Source organism: Thamnophis sirtalis, unplaced genomic scaffold (genome assembly GCF_051295495.1).
Source record: "Thamnophis sirtalis isolate CommonGarterSnake01/CBP01778 unplaced genomic scaffold, rThaSir2_p1.2 scaffold_6, whole genome shotgun sequence".
Taxonomy (NCBI): Eukaryota; Metazoa; Chordata; class Lepidosauria; order Squamata; family Natricidae; genus Thamnophis; species Thamnophis sirtalis.
The window spans coordinates 81,060,635-81,078,184 of NW_028261386.1; the positions used below are offsets into that span (position 1 = coordinate 81,060,635).

General features: G+C 39.4%; 1 protein-coding gene across 3 annotated transcripts in view; it reads left to right on the forward strand.

Annotated features, from left to right (window-relative positions):
- The window catches only part of SYNE1 (spectrin repeat containing nuclear envelope protein 1), a 373,011-nt gene that overhangs the window by 77,316 nt on the left and 278,145 nt on the right, over positions 1-17,550 (forward strand). For all 3 annotated transcript variants that reach the window (XM_087718281.1, XM_087718279.1, XM_087718280.1), the window contains exons 8-12: positions 3,248-3,444; positions 3,584-3,693; positions 5,682-5,786; positions 6,125-6,262; positions 12,255-12,419. In XM_087718281.1, the coding sequence (XP_087574407.1) occupies positions 3,248-3,444; positions 3,584-3,693; positions 5,682-5,786; positions 6,125-6,262; positions 12,255-12,419 (715 nt within the window). The remainder of the gene's footprint in view (positions 1-3,247; positions 3,445-3,583; positions 3,694-5,681; positions 5,787-6,124; positions 6,263-12,254; positions 12,420-17,550) is intronic.

The following is a 17,550-nucleotide window of genomic DNA, read 5'->3' on the forward strand; positions in this document are numbered from 1 at the left end:
CTGCATCTGGGGACAGTCATAGATTCCAAGTTGGGGGAGGTGCGTCTGTCTCAGGAGAGGCAGGTCAGCCTTCGTCGGCTGGCAGAGAGCGTTCGCACAAAGTGCTCCGTTTCCATCCTCTCTCTGTCGCAGTTATTGGGCAAGATGGTCTCTTGCATAGGGATTGTCCCGTGGGCCAGACTCCATCTTCGGCCCCTTCAATGGGAGCTTATCCCCTATCAGAGGGGACGAATGAGCAATTCCCTTCGGACTCTCCGCATCTCGGCGGGGGTCCGTGCATCCCTGGTGTGGTGGCTCTCCCCGGCCATCCAGTGGGGGTGTTTGTTCTGGGACGGCCTCGGACCTCCGTCACAACATCAATTGGCTGGAACTGAAGGCCGCGCGTCTGGCCCTGAGTCACTTTCGCTCCTCGGTGGAAGGGAGCCACGTTCTCCTCCTGACGGACAATGTGGCCACCAAGGCGCACATCAATCGTCAGGGCGGGACCCACTCGAGAGCCCTCTGGCTGGAGGCTCTGCGATTGGGGTCGTGGGCGGAGAAACACTTACAGTCTCTGGTGGCGGAGCACATCTCGGGACTCTCCAATGTCCAGGCGGACTGGCTCAGTCGAGCAACTCTGGGCAACGGCGAGTGGCAACTCCACCCGTTGCTGTTCCGGGAGATCTGTCGTCGGTTTGGGTCCCCCCGGGTGGACCTGTTTGCGTCTCCCGAGAACACACAACTCCCGCGTTTCTTCACCCGTTTCCAATCCAGCTCGGCGGAGGGCACGGATGCCCTCAGGAGCCGGTGGCCCCCGGGCCTTCTCTATGCCTTTCCCCCCATTCCACTCATCCTGGGGACCGTCAGGAAGGTGGTGACGGAACGGGCCTTGGTCATTCTGGTGGCCCCGTTTTGGCCCAGGAGGCCCTGGTTTGCAGACCTGGTTCAGCTGTGACTTCCCCGTGGAGGATCCCGCAAGGGGAGGTGGTCTTACGGCAGGGGGCCCTGATTCACCCAGAGCCTCAGTGGCTTCAGCTGACCGTTTGGCTCTTGAACGGCGGCTTCTATGGGGGGCTCATCTATCTTCCGGGGTCATTCACACCATCGAGGCAGCACGTCGCCCCTCAACGACCCGCATTTATAACTCCACCTGGGCGGCATTCGTCCGCTGGTGCTCCCCCAAGGGCATCTCTCCCGACAGAGCCACCATTCCCAACGTCTTGGATTTCCTTCAGAAGGGCCTGGAGGACGGGCTCTCGCAAAACACCTTGCAACGCCAAGTGGCGGCTCTGTCCTCGGTCTTGGGGGGGGCGGGGTCTTCTTCCCTTTCCCAGTCTCCTCTAGTCAAGCTGTTCCTCAAGGGGGCGGCTAATCTCAGGCCTCCCCCCGTTCATAGATTCCCCACGTGGGATCTTCCGCTTGTCCTCAAGGCCTTAACGGGAGCTCCGTTTGAACCTCTCCGCTCGGTGCACTTGCGCTTCTTATCACTGAAGGTGGTCTTCCTGGTGGCCATCACTTCCGCCCGGCGTATATCCGAGCTGGGCGCCCTGTCTTGTAAGGACGACCTCTGTTATTTTCACCAGGACAGAGTGGTCCTTCACCTTGACCCGGCATTCGTCCCCAAAGTAAATACCTCCTTTCACAGGGCTCAGGAGATCGTCCTGCCCGACTTCTGCCCGAGTCCGTCCACTGACAGGGAGCGTCTTTGGCATCGTCTGGATGTCCGCCGTGCCCTGCGGATCTACCTCCGGCGGACCAAGGATTTCCGCAAGTCTGAGGCCTTGTTCGTCTCCTTCCTACCTGGAGCTCTGGGTTCGAGGGTGTCCTCGGCTACCATCTGCCGTTGGCTGCGTCAGGCCATCTCGGAGGCCTACGTGGCCTCAGGGCAGCCGGTTCCGTCAGGCATCACGGCGCACTCTACAAGGAGCGCGGCGACCTCGGCAGCGTGGGCCACGAGGGCCCCGTTTGAAGACATCTGCCGGGCAGCTACCTGGGCCACTCCAACCTCGTTCATCCGGCATTATCGTCTGGATGCTTTCGCGTCGGCGGACGCGTCTTTCGGTCGTAGGGTCCTACAGGGGGTGGCGGCTGAGGCTCCCCTTGGGCCCTAGAGTTCCTGTTCTCCCTCCCTGGGACTTTAGCTTGGGTATGTCCCACGTGTGACCATTCCCTCCTCCCATTCTGGAAAAAGGACGTTGGTCTTACCTGAACGTCTATTTTCTGATGGGAGGAGGGAATGGTCACAACCCGCCCTGAGTTCTGTCTGTTGGGGCCAAGGGGAGGGCCCGGGGGGTGTTTCCCGGGGTTTGTTGTGTTGTTTCTTGTTTTTCAGTTGTACCGTTCATGTTCGAGAATCTGGGCCAGCAATGGACAGGCACCGGTATTTATAGATTTCCTCTCAGCCTTGGACCAATCAGGCTGTGATAAAACCCATGTGTGACCATTCCCTCCTCCCATCAGAAAATAGACGTTCAGGTAAGACCAACGTCCTATTTGTAGAAGAGCAAAATACTTGTGTTTCCATGTCACTGACTGAATATATGACTAGAACATTGAAACATGAGATAATTGAACAATAATTTAGCAACATAAAACTAAACATAAATGTGTAAGAGAAAATTAATGTTTTTCTGTATGCAAATTACATCTCCTTTTTTATTTCAACTGAAAATTCAAGGCAGCTAATAGGTATAAGAATACAAAACACATAATCTTACAAAATGATAATAAAGTCCTGGACAAACAGATGGGGCTTCCTAAGGAGTAGGAAAAAGACCAGTTCAATAGAAAATGCATACCATTATTTAGCTATGATGAAGTAAAAGACCCTACTAGATTCACAGTTAGAGAGGTCTCCATTTGAGGGCAATCTTGAGAGGAACTTCCTTGCAGATCTTGTTTATACATTCATGCACACAAAATATACTACACTCAAGGAAAATTACAAGAAATATCACTGGTTTTTCTTTCTTACCCTATTTAGGTCCTCTGCTGTAATGTTACAGTTCTCAAATATTTTGAAAGTTATTGCGCCACAGGCAGAATTTCTGAATTTATCATGTAGAAATTCTATAGATATAAATTAAATTATATTTAAATTAGAGTTTGTTTAAAAGCAAAATGGAATCAGAAATTATAGATAATTGAATCAAAAAAGATTATTCATTTAATAAACACTGCAAATATACCTTTAATATAATGGTTTAATGCTAGAAGTTCAACAATAAGCTTGTTCAAGTTAGTAGTGTGATTTTTTTTTATTGTTAAGGCAAAGTGGGATTGAAGTCAAGGATTTTGGACAAAGCTGGAGAAGTGGTATTGCCTTTCATTCAGTTATTCATGCTATCTGTCCAGAACTAGTGGATTTGGAGAAGGCAAAAACACAATCTAACAAAAAAAATTTGGAAGAGGCCTTTACAATTGCAGAATCAGAACTGGGAATCCCAAGACTCCTTGATCCTGAAGGTAGGGTAACACTTAATATATAATTTAAAACAATTTAGAAAATTTATAAATGGTTTGATCTTTTATTTCACATGTGACAAAAACAGCATTTATTTTTATGTCTTATTTTTACTCTATTTTTTTTTATTTTTTTCCCCAGATGTGGATGTGGATAAACCAGATGAAAAATCAATTATGACTTACGTAGCACAGTTTCTGAAACATTATCCAGATCCTCATAACACAGCAGGCGATGCACAGGAGGCTGATGTATGTTTTAAATTACAATGTATAATAAAATTGCCGGACACAATAGTAAAAGTTTAAAGGACATCTAAACATAGTTTGAGTTAATGAGCATTGGATGAAAAAAATTGAAATTTAGAAAAGTAAGGACAAGAGTTTGAAATGGAAAGAGATGGGATAGTGGGCTTCATGGGGATCACAAATATGGAAAGATGATAAATAATTTCAAAAGTTGTTTTGGGGGATCTGATGGTAATGATTTGTACATTTTTATCAACTCTTTTTAAAAATATAATTTGTATTAAGAATTGTAATTACAATAGTAAATATTAATACAAATTAAACTTAGAGAAAGAAAAGAGAATGGAAAACATTAAAAAGGAAGGAAAAGGAAGACAGAAGAAAATGAATATAATAAAGAAAAATATAAAGAAATATAAAGACTTCTGAATTCCATTATAAGAATAACTCTTTACTCCCTATAGGATTAAACATTATCTCTTCATTACATATCCTATACCTTATCTGTAAGCAATTCCATAGTACACAAATGTTTTAATCCTGCCAGAACATTGCAAAACAAGCCTTATTTTCACTTTGATTAAATAAACCAGATTCTGTTCCTTCCTTTTATTTGTAATAAATAAATAAATAAATCTATAATAAATTTATTTGTAACAAATAAATCTTAATACAATCTGAGATTGTAATGTTATTTGATTTCACTTTCAATTCTTTTTTATCCTGTCACACAGACTTCTTTTTTCTTCTAGATCCAATAAGATCGTTCTCCTGATTTATCATTTGTATTTCCCTTTTACTTTTTAAAACATCAGCCATTTTCTTTTTGTATATCTAGTAAAGTGCCCTTTTCCAAATTCTTCCCTTGGCCTGTCATTTGTAGTTTCACTTGCTGTTATTTCTCTATCTTGCTAGATAAAATTGTTCCAAATCTGTCATTCATTCTTTAACATCTATTAGACGTATTTTATCCATAGGAGCAGATATCATTACTGAGGCTGTTGACATTTAGTTACTAACTTCTGGCTACATTCTTCAAAGATCTCCTGTTATTTGGGATGCTTAACATTTTGTAACATTTTGTAAATCCCAGTGTTAACTGACAGCAGGCATGTATATTTTTTCTTGTGCTTAAAATCGTTAACCTGTTTCTCATGACTTGCTTATTTATTCGTCACCTCAAGACTGGATTACTGTAACGCGCTCTACATGGGGCTGCCCCTGAAGAGTGTTCAAAGACTGCAGTTGGTCCAGAATGCAGTCGCGCAAGCGATATTGGGTGTACCTAGATACACCCATGTTACACCTATCCTCCGCGAGCTGCACTGGCTCCCCATTGGTCTCCGGACGCGCTTCAAGGTGTTAGTCATTACTTTTAAGCCCTACATGGTTTAGGACCTGGCTACCTGAGAGACCGCCTCCTGCCATTTATCTCCCAACGACCAATAAGATCACACAGATTGGGTCTCCTCTGGGTGCCATTGGCCAGTCAATGTCGGTTGGCGGCTCCCCGGGGGAGGGCCTTCTCTGTAGCTGCTCCGGCCCTATGGAACAATTTACCCGTACAGATCCGGACCCTTACTACTCTTCCGGCCTTCCGTAAAGCCACTAAGACCTGGCTGTTCCGGCAGTCCTGGGGCTGTTGATTAGTATTCAGCCCCACTCTAACAGTATGCATGGTGTGAAATTTTAATACTTGTATCCTTATTTTAAATTTTTTAATATATGTATCTTTTTGTTTTGTCTGTGAGCCGCCCAGAGTCCCAATGGGAGTGGGCAGCATACAAATGTTAATAAATCTAAAATCTAAATCTTATGTTAGTTCCAAAATCTTATAGTAAAAGTCAATATTCCAAATTTATCAGGACTCTTAATTTATTTATATATTTCTTACATCAAAATCTTGCTTAGCTTTTTGCTGTTTATTTCAAATTCCTTGATCTTTTTACAGATGGGAGTTGCAAATTAAATGCTCTTTTTATTTGTCATAGAAAGATCAACTGATGCTAAGAGATCTGAAAATTTGGATTGAACAATACGAAAGAGATTTGTCAAGGACACAAATGACGGAAGCAAGCTTACAAGAAAAATACCAGGTATTTCTGATTTTCTAGTTCCAGCAGAAGAACAGAATGTGATAGAGAAAGGCTATGTCAGCCAAAAAGTTATGATGACTGTATAAAGTAAAGGAGTTTTAGTCCAACAAATAAAGAGGCAATGGGCTGAAGAAGACTGAAGAACACTGCACTTAGATTCTGCACTTAGATGTTGTAGTGGTAACCTTGCATTTTTTTTCTTTTTATAAAGATTATTTATGTTTTTGTACTCTTTTTAATACTGCATGCTGCCCATAGTTACATTGAGGACAGCAGCCTTAGAAATTTGGTATATGAATGAATAACACTGTGTCCTTGTTCTTATATATTTCCTGCAGTTGTTCAAGCATTGCAAAGCACAATATGAAGCAAAGAGGAAACAAGTTGAACGTGCAATCCAGTCTTTAAGAAAGGATGGAAAACTTTCCCTTGATCAAGCTCTGGTGAAGCAAGCCTGGGACAAAGTTACTTCTCAAGTAAGTTTAGAAGACACAAGTATTCCTACCAATATTTATCTGTGTGTAAAGCTAAGCAAAATGTTTGTGAGTGTTCCAATTTCATATTAAAACATGCATTTTTGAAATAAATACATTATTCAGAAATTGAAAAAAAGTTGCTGTACATTTTTTCATCTCTTGCACACTTATATTTATGTATTTCTAAAGTGATAAATAAAGAAAGTGTCCAAATATGGATTTACAAAGCTAGATGATATTGCACAGAGCCTGAGATAGTCATAGTCTTTGCAGAAATGTTTGACACAAAGAGCTGTGACATTTTCAAGTTTGTTTTATTAAAGTCATGAATTTCCTCTTGATTAAGTTTGGAGAATCCTTTTCCCTCCATTGATAAGATAGTAGCCTCAATTGATGGCTGACTTTCACAAAATATTCATTGGCAAAGATGATTGTTCCATGACTCAGGGAACACTAACAGTATATGGTTTCTTTATTTTTGATTTAAATGAATTGTGTGGATCCAGTTCTTTGGATTTGTTATTATGTATGGCTACCTTCTTCTTAGACTATCTAGTTGATCACTAGCATTGATGATATTACCTAATTAGAGTAATGAAACATCTGCAAAAAAAAGAAAAACAAGCTCAGAGGGCATCAAGGATTTCTCATTTCAATGTGGAGCTACAAATATTCTCCTTCATTGATATTATTATTATTATTATACAATTGTATCACAGCGGCCAGTTGTTTTGCCGGATTTGGCATTGGTTACTAGTCGGGCCCCACCCAGGGGCCTAGGACGTTGTAACGTATTTTCGTAATATGTGTGCAGATCCAAGCAGTGCGGCTTTTTGCATTTGACTGATGGTGATTTTGTCAATTTTTAACTGTTTTAAATGTAATTTCAGTGCTTTTGGAATAGCACCCAATGTGCCAATTACCACTGGAATTACCACTGCTGGTTTGTGCCATAGTCGTTGAATTTCAATTTTTCTGGTATTTTGCAATTTTTTTCATGTTCCTTCTCAGCTACCCTGCTATCACCTGGTACTGCGATGTCTATGATTGTGACGTTATTTTTCTCAACCAGTGTGATGTCTGGTGTATTATGCGCCAGTATTTTGTCTGTTTGTATGTGAAAATCCCACAAGATCTTGACCATCTGACTTTGGTGACTTTTTCAGGCTGATGTTCCCACCAGTTTGTTGCTGTTTTAATATTATAATTTTGCACAAATTCCAATGGATCATTTGTGCTACTGAATTGTGCCGCAATTTATAATCAGTCTGCGCAATTTTTTTACAGCAGCTGAGTATGTGATCAACAGTTTCATCAGCTTCTTTGCAAAGCCTGCATTTGGCATCATCAGAGGATTTTTTGATTTTGGCCTTAATGGCATTTGTGCGGATAGCTTGTTCTTGCGCAGCCAGGATTAGTGACTCTTTCTTTAATGTACCTGTTGTTAACCATAACCAAGTTTGTTCACTATCCACTTTATCTTTTATTTTTTCCAGAAATTGGCCATGCAGTGCTTTGTTCTGCCAACTCTCCATTCTTGATTTTATCACATCTTTTCTGTATTCTTGTTTCGTCTGTTGGGCTTTCAGTAGATTTTTGTTCTTTACTTCAATTAATAGATGTTCTTGACTTTCTTTTAAATAATCAGCCAGTGCATGTTTTTCTTCTTCAACTGTTTGCTTCACTTGTAATAATCCTCTGCCTGATTTTCGGGGCAGGTATAATCTATCAGTATCACCACGTGGATGTAAACTGTAGTGCATTGTCATTAGTTTCCTGGTTTTTCGGTCCAAAATGTCCAAATCAGCTTGTGTCCAGTTAACTATACCAGCTGTGTATCTTATAACTGGTATTGCCCAGGTATTTATGGCCTTGATTGTATTTCCACCAAAATTCAAAATTTTCTTAACTCTGTTGGTGTACTCTCGCCTGACAATAGTTTTTACTTCTCCATGCTTGATATTATCCAACTGCAGAATGCCTAAGTATTTGTAGGCTTCATTTTCTTTGCATTTAATTAATTGGCCATTGGGCATTTCAATTCCCTCACATGCAGTGATTTTGCCCCTTTTTATGGATACAGTGGCGCATTTTTCCATGCCAAACTGCATTGAAATATTGGTGCTGAATACTCGGACTGTGTTTGTCAATGATTGGATTTCTATTTCTGATTTTCTATAGAGTTTCAAATCATCCATATATAGTAAATGCGAAATTTTTTCAGCTTCTTTGGCTGTTTGGTAGCCTAATTTCATTTTTTTTAAGATTACTGATAGTGGGATCATTGCAATGATGAAGAGAAGAGGTGAAAGTGAATCACCCTGGAAAATTCCTCGCTTGATATTAACCATTCCGTAGATCTCATTCCCTACTGCCAACTCAGTTCTCCGTTGTTTCATCGCCTTTTCAGTAAAGGATGTACTATTTTTGCTAATGCCAGTTGTTTCTAAGCATTTTATGATCCAACTATGTGGCAGTAAGTCAAATGCCTTTTTGTAATCAATCCAGACCATATTCAAGTTCGTTTTTCTGTTCTTACAATTTTCTAATATCATTTTATCAATTTGGAGCTGATCTTTTGTGCCCCTGCTCCTTCTTTTGTTGCCTTTTTGCTCTACTGGCAAGATGTCGTTGAAGGTTGTTGGCAAGCATGTTATTGGTCTGTAGTTTTCAGGTGTTGTTCCTTTAGTTGCATCTTTCTGAATCAAGTATGTTTTTCCAGTTGTCAACCATTCATCAATTTGGCCCTTTTGTAAAATTTCATTCAGTTGCCTGGCCAATATTGCATGTAAACTGGTCAGATATTTGAGCCAGAAACCATGTAATTGGTCCTTTCCAGGTGATGTCCAATTCTTTACCTTTTTTACTCGATTTTTGACCATCTCAGTTGTTATTTCTAATACTTGCATTTGTTTATTGCCAATGCTTTTCTCAAAGCCATGTATTCACGTTGCTTCCTTATTGTAGTCCTTTGCATTTTCCCACAATTATTTCCAGAATTCAACTGTGGCCTGCTTTTCTGGTTTTTCACTTTTGGTGTCACCATTCACATTAAGACTTTGATAAAAACGCCGTTGGTCTGATTGAAATTACTGTTTTTGTTTATATTGGATGATTCGTGCCTCATATCTTTCAATTTTTCTAGCTGTTGCTGTTATCCGCTGTTTTACAATCTCTACAGCTTCATTGATGTTTCTTGTATCCAATCTATATCTTCTGATTAGCCGATCTATGATTTTGTTGTTTTTAAGCCGTTGCTCATGCATGTTCTTTAAGTTACTAGCATCTGCCCTTAATTTTTTGACTTTTTGTTCTAATCGGATTTTCCATTTTGGCTTTGATGCTTTTTCTGTTGTGTGACTAGATACTTTGATTTTAATGCCTAGTTCATTAGTGACTATTACAGCTGTGCTGTACATTAACTGGTTCGTTTCCAAGATGGATCCCGATTCAATTGTTGAAAACACTGCATTAACCATTTTCATGATAGGGGCCAAAATTTTCTTAGGCACAGTTTTTAGTGATGGTAAACGTTGCCTTTCCTCATTAAGCAGAAAATGCTCCATGATCTTATCCTTCAATTCTTTTTGTTTTTGAGTTAGTTCATCAGTTGGTTCAGTGATAACTGGTTCTAGTGGTGGTGGTGTTATTTCCTCCCCGAGAGCTTCTTCTGGGAGTTCTATTATATTGTCTTTAGTTGTGTCTTGAATATCAGTTATTTCTGCTTGTGATATTGTTTTTTTGGTTTTGCAATTTGCCTGAATTTCCTCAAGTTCAACTTCACTAAACACTTTATTCCGTATAATAAATCGCCTTTGATCTGCTAGTCGTTGTTCACTAACATTTGAATCTGGATATTGTTCTTTCCATAATTCATACATTCGCTTTAAATAACTTCTTTTTTCTGGCTCTGAGTTGTAGTAACAGGCCATTATGGCACGATTTTCATCTGCACTATATTTTTGTCGTTTTGTTGGCTGGTCCACTTGTAGCCCACTTGTCAACAAATGTCCAGGGACCCCAACATCCGCTGCGGCCCTTGTTAACCCGCGCGACGACCGATGTGGTATAAACTTTTTATTCGTTTTTTTCACCATATTGTATGGGTTGGCGGGGTATTTTTATGGGGCCAGTTGCCAATCTGACTCCAACCCTCCTCCTTTCTCATCTGGGCTTGGGACTGGCAACCTGGCAACGGCGGAGTTGTTGTTGTTGCAACGGCGGAGTTGTTGTTGTTGTTGTTGTTGTTATTATTATTATTATACAATTGTATCACAGCGGCCAGTTGTTTTGCCGGATTTGGCATTGGTTACTAGTCGAGTCCCACCCATGGGCCTAGGATGTCGTAACGTATTTTCGTAATATGCGTGCAGATCCAAGCAGTGTGGCTTTTTGCATTTGACTGATGGTGATTTTGTCAATATTTAACTGTTTCAAATGTAATTCCAGTGCTTTTGGAATAGCACCCAGTGTGCCAATTACCACTGGAATTACCACTGCTGGTTTGTGAATTTCGATTTTTAAGTCCTGGTATTTCATGATTTTTTCATATTCCTTCTTGTCGACCCTGCTATCACCTGGTATTGCGATGTCTATGACTGTAACCTTATTTTTCTCAACCAGTGTGATGTCTGGTGTATTATGCGCCAGTATTTTGTCCGTTTGTATACGGAAATCCCACAAGATCTTGACCATCTGATTTTCGGTGACCTTTTCAGGCTTATGTTCCCACCAGTTTGTTGCTGTTTTAATATCAAATGCAAAAAGCCGCACTGCTTGGATCTGCACGCATATTATGAAAATACATTACGACGTCCTAGGTCCCTGGGTGGGGCCTGACTAGTAACCAATGCCAAATCCGGCGAAACAACTGGCCGCTGTGATACAATTTTATAATAATAATCTTATTTAGAAAAAAACACATAAGAAAAATATAATACCAAACATATTAAAGAAGTAAATAAGCAAAATTGCAAATAAGGAAATATGGATGGATAAGCTAACGGTTTAAAATATCATAAAGACTTCTATTTTAGAATATTATTGATTTTTGTAAAATATATCATGTCATCAATATTAAATACAAAAGTTAAATGTCCTTAAGATTTAAACTAAAAATACCTGGTTAGCACAGTATAAATCACTAACTAAAATGATAAACTATGCAAGATGAAACCAATATTCAAAGTCACAATTTTCATGAAATTAAAAATCTAAATTTTATATGTGAAACACCTCAAATATGGAGCCCCATATTATATGTGATGTAAATCCACATATAAAGTTACATATGAAACATAGACTCTAGTTGGAATTGAATCCTGCATCAGAATTACTTTTTAAATATAAAGTTATTTTGGACAATAAGGCATAATTTAGTTACTCAATCTTCCAAATAAGGAATCAAGCAACTTTCCAGTAGGTAGCATTGAAAATCGTTGCAGCTATTACACATACATTGTTAGTTTGGTATATTTCAGAGAAATATCTCAGATTGAATTGAGATCTCAGTTGTCAATATTTGTTCTGTTCTACTCTGAGTCATTTTTCAGAATTGCTGGATTTTATAGGAATGCCACTACAGATGGAATGATAACCTTCCATTATCTTTCCAGCATTTGTTTAAAAAGTCCATTTTAGGAATTGGAAGTGGGTTATATACTGTATACATTTTATACTGATTTTTTTCTAAATATAATCTTCACAGTCAATTAATATTCTTTTTCCATTGAAATTCCAACTTGCATCTTTATTACAATATTCAAATTTTGATCATATAATATTTAACCCATTTGAATTTAGGTCATATTTCACTAGCACTTTAAAAATTAAACTCAACAGGCATTTGTCATTAATGTTGATTTTCAAATTCAATCAAAATTTCTCAGTATATCCCTTTCTGCAGCTCTTTTGATACTGTTGCTGCATATTTAGACAACTAAATGAAGCTTGGACATTGGAGTACTAGTTCCCTTAATGTCTTGTTTTCCAGCTTTTTGAATGGCACTTGTATCTTGATAAATCTCTTCCTGCACCACTGGGCCCTATCGCAGCCTGGCTTTGTAGGGCTGAGACCTCTCTTAGAGAAGACATTTCCATTCAGCAGTCTCATGAGGAAACAGCAGATACGTTACATCGGAAACTTGAACAGCATAAGGTTTGTACATTTTCAGTTAAATGATATTGTTTCTAAATTTTTATGCATATTGGAGCATGAGGATTTGAAAGTATGAATGACTTATGATAAGTACATATAGAGGCCCTGCTGGTCTATGATCATAATAAACATTTGATTGATAAAAAGGCTAAGATCGTGATGGAGAACCTATGGCATGCATTCATGCATCCATGCACGCCTTCCGCCAGCCAGCTGATTTTCCAGTCTCTGCTGCGCATGCGCAGGGCGCACACAGGAGGTGGGCAGCAGGGGGTGTTCACCCATGTGTGGGCAGCAGGGTCAGGGGGTGCAGCACTCCCCCACTGCCCATTTTTGCTCCCAGGAGGCTGCGGGGAGGTCTCCCAGGTCCAAAAGGGGGCGCAGGGGGCACATGCATGGACATGGGGAGTACAGGGATCACACGTACAGGGGCTGGGGCATGTGGGGGGAGGGGTGTCACATGTGCATTGCATTACGGGTTCAGGCAGCACGCGATGATACAAAGGTTAGTCATCAGTGGGCTAAGATATACATATTTACGGTAATAGAAGACTATTGAAAAAGTACATGGCTTTCGCTTCCTGGTTAACTTATTCTGAACTTAGTTTTATCCTCAGTTAGTAATTCATTCCAGGCTATCCAGTCAGTGTGGCAAACTGCTGGGAACTTTGTAGACTCTCATTCTAACAGCCTGGAGGGCATCTGGAAGGATAAGGCAATTCTATGGCATTTGTAGAAGGAAGCAAATAGTGGGAACTACCTATACTTTATTCTTGAAATCAACCATATTTTCCAAGCCATCTGCAATAAAAGGAGAGAAAGAAATGCAGTTATGTAACTTTGCCCTATTATATTTATGAAAAGACTTGCTTCAGAAAGAAACTCTATAGTTGGATCGGGTTTTTCTTTTAACGATTGAATATGTATCTGTTCTATTTAAGCAAATTCATTATTTTTATCTTAAAATTATGCAACTCATTTGTTTAAATATTATGCAACTCACTTGTTTAAAATTTGGACTTGCATTAATTAAATTTAATAGTCTTATTCATTATATACAATTATAACATAGTTTAAATTTATGTATTTATTAAATTTATAAGATATCCCGATTTCTTAGCACTCTGGATAGCTTATAAAATACAAGAAAAAAAACAGAAAAGGGTATTCATCATCATTTTAGCCATTGTCTATCCAGGCCTCTTCTGCATGTTTCCAACAATATGCTCCTGAACTTTCTTTTGCCAATTGGGCCCACAATACTTGCTGATGTCATTGATCCATCTTGTTATAGGTCTCATTTGTGGACACTCTTTATAAAGTGGGATCCACAACTATCTATACACCTTTCTGTATTCTTTATTGCATTTTTTTTTAGTTCAAAAGTTTTATTTCTTTTAAGACAAACATTTCATCATTCCTCAATCAGTAAGACATCGAAGTACAATTTTTTGTATGTCAAAATAATTCTAGTTTACCACCAAATTCTTGTCTAGCCTAATATATACCCCTCCCTCCCTCCCCCCTCCCCCCAACCCCCTCCTCCTTCCCCCCCCCCCGACTTCCCAGAACCCGTACACGGTATGGATTTCTAACAAACACAGTCTACAATCTATTGAGAAAAAAAGAAATAAAGAAATTAATAGCATTCTACATTGACCTTAGCTTCTTCTTGCTGAACTAACTTTAAACAATTTAAATCATTTCTGATCTTAAGCATAGGCTAACTGGAATTTCTTGGTCCCGTATTTATTTTGTATATAGTCAATCCTTTTTTTCTAGTCTCGTTTATATCTCTCATTTGAGTGATCTTTAAGATATGCCAATATTTTAGCCATCTCGGCTAGGTTTGTAACTTTCAATGTCCATTCTTGAGTTGTAGGCAAGTCTTCCTTCTTCCAGTATTGCGCCACCAACAGTTTTGCTGCCGTTATTAGGTGCAGAATCAAGTTAGTCTCTGTAAAGTCAGTACATATACCTAGTAAAAATATTGCATTTTTAAGCCACCCAGAGTGCTAAGAAATTGGGATTCCTATAAATTTAATAAATAAATAAATTTAAGCAGTCTTCTAATTAGTTAAATTAGACCATTAGTCAATCTGATTTGTAACTACTTTTACTACTGAGTTTGTTTTCTTTAATTCTGTACATCTGCTAAATGAGAAGATGACAAGAATATAGATACAAAATACTTAGCGTTTATGTTTTATATTAATAAATAATCCAGATTAGTATATTAAAATATAAGTAAAATATCACTTTAATGATGCTGTTGTTATTTTGTTGAAATAATGATATGCATCATGTTGGCTCTTATATACTCTTGAACGTAGAGGCATCACATCTAGTTCTGTGCTATGATTTTTAAAAGAGAGATCTTGATAAAATGAATGATTATATGTATATATGGAAATGCACAAAGCTTTCCTGTTACTAATAGAAATAGAAATGGAATAACAGAGTTGGAAGGGACCTTGGAGATCTTCTAGTCCAATCCCCTGCTCAGGCAGGTAACCCTACACTACTTCAGACAAATGTTTATCCAATCTCTTCTTAAAAACCTCCAGTATTGGAGCATTCACAACTTATGCAGGCAAGTTGTTCCACTGATTAATTGTTCTAACTGCCAGGAACTTTCTCCTCAGTTCTAAGTTGCTTCTCTCCTTGATTAGTTTCCACCCATTGCTTCTTGTTCTACCCTCAGGTGTTTTGGAAAATAGTTTGACTTCCTCTTCTTTGTGGCAACCACTGAGATTTGGGAACACTGCTATCATGACTGCCCTAGTCCTTCTTTTCATTAAACTAGACATACCCATTTCCTGCAACCGTTCTTCATATGTTTTAGCCTCCAGTCCTGTAATCATCTTCTTCTCTGCACTCTTTATAGAGTCTCCACATCCTTTTTACATTGTGGCGACCAAAGCTGAATGCAGTATTCCAAGTGTGGCCTTACCAAGGCATTATAATGTGGTATTAACACCATTGTCTTGCTTGAATCCCTCTGTTTATGTAGCCAAGAACTGTGTTGGCTCTTTTTGGCAGCTGCTGCACACTGCTGGCTCATATTTAAATGGTTGTCCACTAGGATTCTAAGATCCTTCTCACAGTTACTACTATTGAGCAAGGTACCACCTATACTGTACCTGTGCATTTCATTTTTCTTGCCTAAATGTAGAACCTTACTTTTTTCACCTTTGAATTTCATTTTATTAGATAGTGCCCAATGTTCAAGTTTGTCAAGATCCTTCTGTATCTTTAGCCTATCTTCTGGAGTGTTGGCTATTCCTGCCAGCTTGATGTCATCTGCAAATTTGATAAGTCCCCCCTTTATCCCCTCATCCAAATCATTGATGAAGATGTTGAAGAGTACTGGGCCTAAAACAGAGCCTTGGGGTACTCCACTGCATACTTCCCTCCATATAGATGCAGTTCCATTGAAGACTACAATAGTGGCTAGTATTCTGGTTCTGACTAAATACGTACAACTTATATTTTATGAAGAGGAAAAATTCTGCTTTGCTTCGATGATGCTTCAAAGAAATCTCTATACTACTAAAACTCTCATTGTCATGACCTTTAACTTGGCAAAACAGTGTATCATAGGGCTAGAATTTTTGAACCTAGGTACCTCAAATGGACTAATTAGCAGAATGTGTCCAAAATCCAGGACTCATGTCTCATGAGGTAATGAAATTTGTGAAAGTTGTGGTTGCTTCATTGCTATTGGCTGCTGTTGTGCTGCTCCTTTGGTCATGTAATCATATGGTCTTAATTTTTAAGATTTTTTAAAAAATTTTTAATTCTGTAACAGTGTCCCAGCCAATTCTGCTCTCTCCCTTACCCAGTAGCTATCAGTTACCTGCCTGCTGGAAAGAGAAAAGGAAAGTAGAAGGAAGGAAGACTTTGGAAAAAGTGCAAAGAAGAGCAATTAAGATGATTAAAGGCATGGAGACTAAAATATATGAACGGTTGCAGGATTTGCCTAAAATATATGAACGGTTGCAGGATTTGGGTTTGGCTAGCCTAGATAAAAGAATGACTGGGGGGGACATGATAGTAGTATTCCAGTATTTGAGAGGTTGCCACAAAGAGGAGGGGGTCAACTTATTTTCCAAAGAACCAGAGGGGCAGGACAAGAAACAATGGATGGAAACTAATCAGGGAGAGAAGCAACCTGGAATTAAGGAGAAACTTATTAACAGTGAGGGTAATTAACCAATGGAACAGCTTGCCTTCAGAAGTCGTGGGTCACGAGTTTTTTAATAAGAGACTGGACAGTCACTTGTCTGAAATGGTATAGGGTCTCCTACTTGAGCATCGGTTGGGCCACTAGAAGACCTCCAAGGTCCCTTCCAGTTCTGTTCAGATGGATGGGAAGAAGGAAGGAACGAAGGAAGGAAGTTTAATGGGAAGCAGCAGAAAGTCAAAAGTTGCTCCTGCTTCCAATGCTTTTTTACCTGTCCTTGATCATCTCGTTTCTCTGTTTAAGTAAGGTAATATCTCTGAAATCATGACCCAGTGGAGCACAGGTTTACTATTGCTCAGTAAGAATAAGTATTACAAAAAGCAATACTTCAAGTAAAGCTGCTTCCCCAAATAATGTATTCCCCTGCTTCTAGAGAGCTTTACTTTATATCTTTGATCTCTGAAGAAAGAGTGGATGGGCAAATAAAGTGACATATAGTACCCATCTGCAGAGATGAATAGTGTCACTTTTTTTTCCTCAGTGGAGCAAAAACACTGTCTCCGCAAGCAAACACCCGCACTCCACCCCATCCCTTTGAAGTAAATTAGAACCATCCCACAGTTGAATTTGATGTAATAGAAGCTTCTGTGAAGAGAATACAGGAGCAGGAAAGTAATTTTTAATACAATTTTCTCTCTTCTAATCAAGTTTTCTGTGCTGCTCCGGGATTTCAGATTTATAAATAGTTGTATTAATTGTTGATACGGTTGAATACATTTTTGGAAAGACATAGAATATTGTTGCCTTCTTTTCTGGCTCCTTATGCAAGAGGTTAAAAAAATCAATGAAACTGAAGGAAGGTTGCATAAATAATGCATTGTGTACTGTCTCAAAATATGTACTTGACTAATGAACCATTTGCCCCGAAGTTTGGACAAGTTCACC